We start from the raw sequence: 6,857 nt of genomic DNA, 5'->3' as shown, positions 1-6,857 counted from the left end.
TATCCCAAAAGTCCCCCATAGCGCCCCCCACTTCCCTACCCACCCATTCCCATTCTTTTGGCCCTGGCATTCCCCTATATCGGGGCATATAAAGTTTGCAAGTCTTATCCTCTTAGAGAATAGGAACTGACAGGTGACAGAGGACTGAGGGTGGCAGGGAAGGGGCAGAACAGCAGAACACACGATTGTTCTCAACAACAATTCTGTCCTCTGAAAACCTCCAGTTTTGGATCCAGCAATTTATACATATGACATTATACTTAAGGAGTACTACCTATAGTACTGCACTTAGTGGCCCAGGCCTGTCCAGGTCAAGAAATTCAATGGAATGACTACAAAAGTCAAGTAGATCCTAGCTGGGTGTGGCAGTGAACACCAAGTGCTTGGGAGGCAGAAGCAGAAGGATCAGGAGTTATAGACCATCCCAAGATATAAATAAATAAAGAAACACCGTCTCAAGGGAAGGAAATAAAATGTTTTTAAAAAAGAAAGAGAAAAAAAACACAAAAGAGGAAACAAAACGTAACAAAACCAATAATGACCATTATCTATCCACTAGATGTAAAGTTGTCCAAACATATTAAATGAAAATGTATAAAACAGCATATTTCTATGTTTATGTGTTTTAGCCACATATAGTATTTTATAATCAGAAACCTATTTACATTAAAAAATATATTGCCACAAGTCATTGTGGTAGCCTTACGTAACCACTGTTTAAAACTATTATGTGCTCACATTACAAGATTGTCCTGTGGTAGGAGAGAAAGTACAAACGTTCTCAAAAATGAGAAATTAAAAAACCTTTAACAATGGTCCAAGTTAGCCACACTTTTGTGCGACAGATTTGGAATGAGATTTCTCGTGCCCTCTCTCAGTTACCATGCCTTGACCCGACTGCTTACTTACCTCATACACTTCATTCCATTTTGGACTAAGGTTCTCTTTGATGACTTTGCTCTGGAAGATTTGGTTGCCCACCCGGATAATTCCATAGGGGTCTGATTTTCCCTTGACAAGGCCTTTAAGGTAGGTGTCTTTGCCCTGAAGATCTTGAGCTTCAATAAAGTGAATCCTTAGGACACCCTGAAGAGAGGAACAAACCACTGACCATTTGCTGTGGAGAATGGAAGACATAAAATATATACCTCAGCAGAAACTGTGACTGCTCAGCTGCGACAGATCCTTAGAAAACAAGAATTAAGACAGGAGGACAGCATGCCATCCCACTAGATGGTAAGAAGTGCAGCAAGAGACTTGGCAGAGGGAACACTGATTGCAGAGGTGCTAGTGGGGCAGCATGCTTACCCCCAAGAAGCCAATAACATATGGCCACAAGGGTCACCAAAAATTATTACGTTCTGAGACTAAGTAGGTAATAACAGGATAGGGTATATCAGAGCTGCTACTAAGCATTTCTTATTCAATTTTTAGATCAATTCTATGAAATACTGTTATTAAGCCTACTTTATAAAGGAAGAAACTGAAACTTTGAAGTAGCGCTCATCAAAAATAAACACTTCTTCCCCAAAGTTGTTTTATTTGTAAGAGGAAAAATATTTACTCATTTTTCTATGACAAATAGGTTGGTAGGGTAATATTCTTCCTCCAAATGCTTAAAAAAAATTATAGGCTAATATTCCTGCTTCTTAGGAGAAGGCAAGCTTCTCTGAAGATGAGTACAATTTAGAAAGCACTTGAAGATTCTTGCCTGTAGTTTCATATAGTTACAGCTGAGATGGTATGGCCACATTTTCCCACAAGATTTGCATTGAGCTCAGAGAACAAAGATTGTTAAGATCTAGGCCAGCTCCAGTGTTTATTGTACTTAATGTACAAAACAAACTTTTATTATATTTTAAAGAAAGAGTACCCTTTCTTATATGTAGTGTTATCATATCTGTTGAATGCCTACAATATAATTTTATCATCAAATTAAATAGGGTATGCTTTCTTTAAAAAAAAAATGTAAGGAGAAGGCTGAGAACATGAGTTTGAGCCTCAGCATCAAAGAGAGAAAAAAAAAAGAAATAAGAATTGATATATATGCTGAGTGTGAGTGTGTGTGTGTGTGCATGTGTGTGTGTGTGCGCGTGTGTGTGTGCAAGTGCGTGTGCACGCACACCTATATGTATGCACACTCACACATGTTTGTCCATGTGTGTATTGTTAAAGTCTAAATGAAAAAAAGTAAAGGGCACCAAGGCAATGTTATTTCTACTTCAGGAAATAAAACTGAAAACTACAGCCAGTTTTCACGGCACCGGCTTACCTTCTGCTTTAGGAAACCTAAAGAGTATGTATGCACCAGGACTACTCCTTGCAGACCAGCCATGGTAGTACTGTTTCCTTAACATCTGGATTCACAGCAACTGGCTGACACTTAGACCTGCTCTCAAATCAGCAGAGCAACACCTCACCTTGTCTCTAGCTGTTCTGTTTACTCAAGGTGACTCCATAGACATATGACCTATTTCTATGCTCCACATTTTACAGGAGCTGAAATATATCCAGTCACATGTTCTACAGCACCTCCACATCTAAGAGTTCTGTTATTCCGTTTTTTAGTGCAGTTGTTATGCAAGGGCCATTTCTGTCACTGTGGTGGCCTGAATAAGAATGGCCCCCATAGGTTCATTTATTTAAATGTTTAGGGAGTAGCGTTTGAAAGGATTAAGATGTGTGACCTTGTTGAAGGAAATGGTCACTGGGGGTTCAGATGCTTAAGCCAAGCCCAGTGTTTTCTCTCTTGCTGCTGCCTGCAGATCCAGATGTAGAACTCTCAGCTATCTCTTCAGCAGTATGTCTGCCTGCATGCCACCATGCTTCCTGTCATGTTGATAATGGACTAAACCTCTGAACTTGTAAACAAGTCCTAATTAAAAGCTTTCCTTCATAGGAGTTGTGGCCATGGTACCTCTTTAGAGCAAGACCAACTTCACTGATGAACATATATATTTAAATTTTATGTAAAATTTATATATGTGTGTGTGTGTATATATAAAAATATATGAAGTAGTTCCAGAGATAGTCCACTCCAATGTTTAAGAAAAAATGTACACTTTTCCTATCAGAATTTTCATTGTATCACTCGTTGCTGAGAATCATTCCGTCACTATATAGCATATACCTCCTGAGATGACTTTTACCTATTGTTTATTGCTATTCTTATGACTTGTGATTACACTTATAGAATGAGCCCTTCTGGTATCCTGAAGGAACATGCCAGAAGCATAAGAACTCCTGAAGTCTCTGGACAGCTTTAGGGTAAGAGACACCCTAGAATACCTCTGGGCAGTGCAGGGCAGCTAGCAATGTATTAACACAAGTGGCAGGAGAGCTGTTCAGAAGAACAAGGTAAATGTAAAGATAACACCCTGTGCTTGAAAAAGTCCTCGTATGTTTTTAAACACTAGTGGGTACAAATGCATGCTTACCTTTGGTATGGGAAACCGCAGTTGAGCTATTTGAACTTCACTGACAAGAGGAACGGTGATTCGATTGGGAAGCACTAGATAGTTTGATATTATATCCAAAATGATAGTATCAGATAAACCACTATTAATAAAGAACAATCAGATAAATAAATTATATAAGATAATTTATATAAAATATATAAATTATATATGTATACATATATAATAATTATATATGTATACATATACATACATACATACATACATATATACTTGCTATCACCTTTAACAACAAACATGCACAACTTAGATCCTATAGCAATGTACAAGGTAGGAGTTCTCTAACTCTCCCAGATAGTACTGTCAGTCATCATAATCACTTAAGCAAAAGTGATCCATGCGTGACAATAGGGATGAACCTTTCTTCACAAGTCTTTCAGTTTAATAAAAGAAAAGGACTCAGTCACACACAGCACCATTCTTCCTATCAGTGGGCCATCCTGTTAATACTTCTGAAGAGATTGAAAGACTTGAGCTGGCAGGTACTGTACACCTGTTCTTCTGTAAGGAGGTATAGGATCCTATGTAGTCTTAAACCAAATGCTTCCTTGCCTTCAGCATTTCTTCTTAAAGTAACTGTTTTGTTTATACTGAATACCTACTGAAACAGAAGATCCATTCCTAACTGAAGTGTTCTGAGGAGTATCCTCACTGCTGAAATAAGGTAGTACGTGCCTTTAGCTTGCAGTACTATGTCTAGAAACCAGCAGTCCCAGCAGTCACTGTGTCCAATACTCCTGGCAGACTTACAGTACTATGCACAATTATTAGGTGTAGAAGCTGCTCCCAGACCCCTTCCCAGCATCCAAGCATTCACAACTTTTCTTGCAGGCACTGGTTCCCAAGTCTGCTTTTAGCAATGTTACTGCTCATACCACCATCTTCTGCTTCTCCTGACCCAGACCCTTACCCTCCTTCACATTCACTATGTAATATAAGTTCTTCTTGAAGTCTTGAAGTAACAAGGATTTTTACATCGTGACAACAAAAATGTCTTGCACAGTGAACTGATTCGCACATTGCTCCTATTTTGTAATAACTCGTATGTCCCAGATTCATTTTGTAACCCATGAATACAACACATATACTATCTTACAAAGCCTGGAAAGATTAGACTCAATTATTAAATATTTATCTTTTTTGAACAGTTTTAACATAAGGTTTACTGTATACTTGATGTACACAACAGAAAATCTTTTTAAGATAGGGTTTCACATAGTAGAGGAGAGCCTCAAATTTGCTATGTAGACCAGGATAGCACTGAATTTCTGACCTTCCTACCTCTACCTTCCAAGCCCTGGGATCCCTGACGGGTATGTATGTACTACTATATCCATCTGACTTAATCCAAAATCTTGGTCTCAAGATTCGTAGTCTCAATTTTATATTTTATTACATAAAATCTATATCATAGTGACCACTATATTTTATATAAATGTATATAGTTATATATAAATTATATATCTACAGATATTCATATTTTAAAGGGATATTCCTATATATTTTACAATAGATAGCTTACTTTTAACAATGGGTGCATCTCTCTCTCTGTATGTGTTATATATTTAAGTATTTATGTTTGTGTGTATATAAATGCATGCATGCACACATGTACACACATATACACACATAAAGATATGTGGGGAACAGAGGTCAATTTTTGATGTTGGTCTTCAGATGTCTTCCATCTTGTTTTCTAAAGTAAGGCCACTCACTGGGACCTAGAGCTTGAAGTTGTAGGCTAAGCTTGCTGGCTACTAAACCCCAGTGATTCACCTGCATCACATCCCTGTGCTAGGAAACAAAGTTCATGTGATTATACCTGGTGACAGAAATCAAACTAAAGTCATCAGGCACAGCAAGCACTTTATCAACTCAACTATCCCCAGGCCCTTTAAGTACGTGTTTTAATGATATAGTTCTCTATATAATATACTATAATATATACTTCATACTACACACATAAGATTTATACATTACTAATTAGAAGATATTACTTAAAGAATCTGCTTACAACAAATGGATAGAACTAGAAAACATCACCCTGAGTGAGGTAACCCAGATCCAGAAAGACAAATATAGTAATGTACTAACTTATAAGTATTAGTCACAATGTACAGGAAAGCCATGCTACAAACCACAGATCCAAAGAAGCTATGTAACAAGGAGGGCCCAAGGGGGAATGCTTGAATATGACTGGAAGGGGAAATAGATTACACATGGGGGGTATGGATTGAAAGAGAGAACTGGATGGGGGAGGGATGGAGATGGGAATAGGAGAGATGAGATGGGGAAAGGACAGAGGGAGAGGGTAATGGGAGAGAAAACTGGTTGGGAGAGGGGAATCTCTGGGAGGAGCTAGAAACCTAGGAGGATGGAAATTCCCAGGAATCTATGAGGATGACCTTAGCTAGGACTCCTAATGGGGATAAGGAGTCTAAACCAGTCATCTCCTGTAACTTGACATGACTTCCAATGGTGGACTAGGACATCAACCCAGCCAGAAAAACTTAACACCGTAATTTGTCCTGCCTATAAGGTATGCACAGGTAAAAGATGGAGCAGATTTTGAAGTACTGACCAACCAATGACTAGCCATGAGAGGGAGCCCAGTCCTGACCCAATTAATGATATCCTATTGTGACAGGAGCCTAGCATATATGTCATCAGAGAAGCTTCTTCACCCAGAAACTTATGTAGAGACCCACAGTCAAACATTAAGTGGAGTTTGTGGAATCCTGTGAAAAAGGGGGGGAAAGGCTTAAAGGAGCTAGAGGGGTCAAGAACGCAACAAGAAACCTACGGAATCAACTAACCTGGACCCAGAAAGACTGAACTGCCAAGCAGAAAGCATGCATGGGACAGCCTGGGCCCTCTGCATACACGTAACATGTGGACTCCTAAGTGGGAGCAGGGGCTGTCTTAGGGCCTGCCCCTAAGAGGGCTGCCTTGTCTAGCCTCAATAGAATAAGATGCACCTAATCTTACTTTATATGCAAAGCTGGTTGATATCCATGGGAGGCCTTCCCTTTTCTGAAGAGAAGGAAAGCAGGGGTGGATGGGGGAAGGTGAGGTGAAAGGGAAGGACTAGGAGAGAGGGGAGAGGAAACTGCGAACAGGGTGTATGTTCCTGTAAATAAATAATTTAACCAATAATAAAATAGAAAAAAGACTGGGCTTACATTATAAATCACTGAGTAAGATGAAACCAGCTAAGTGTGCAAATAGCATGTGCATATTCTCATAAGTGTGTTCACAGTGATTGTGCTAAGGTCCTTAGTAAATAAAATGGTTTTTGATTGGCTGAATTCTTGTGAGGGTACAGGAAACATCTTCTTTACATATATATATATATATATATATATATATATATATATATAT

At 38.7% G+C, this 6,857-nt stretch overlaps 1 protein-coding gene across 5 annotated transcripts in view; it reads right to left on the bottom strand.

Moving 5' to 3' along the window:
* Nucleotides 1-6,857, bottom strand: part of Esyt2 (extended synaptotagmin 2) — an 809,403-nt gene that overhangs the window by 31,317 nt on the left and 771,229 nt on the right. For all 5 annotated transcript variants that reach the window (XM_029484378.1, XM_029484379.1, XM_029484380.1 and 2 more), the window contains 2 exons: nt 3,438-3,558; nt 910-1,086 (listed from right to left, as the gene is read on the bottom strand). In XM_029484378.1, coding sequence (XP_029340238.1) covers nt 910-1,086; nt 3,438-3,558 — 298 coding nt within the window. The remainder of the gene's footprint in view (nt 1-909; nt 1,087-3,437; nt 3,559-6,857) is intronic.

The sequence above is a fragment of the Mus caroli genome, chromosome 12 (assembly GCF_900094665.2).
Source record: "Mus caroli chromosome 12, CAROLI_EIJ_v1.1, whole genome shotgun sequence".
Taxonomy (NCBI): Eukaryota; Metazoa; Chordata; class Mammalia; order Rodentia; family Muridae; genus Mus; species Mus caroli.
The sequence above is the reverse complement of the archived record's forward strand: the minus strand, read 5'-3'. Positions and strand labels throughout refer to the sequence as shown.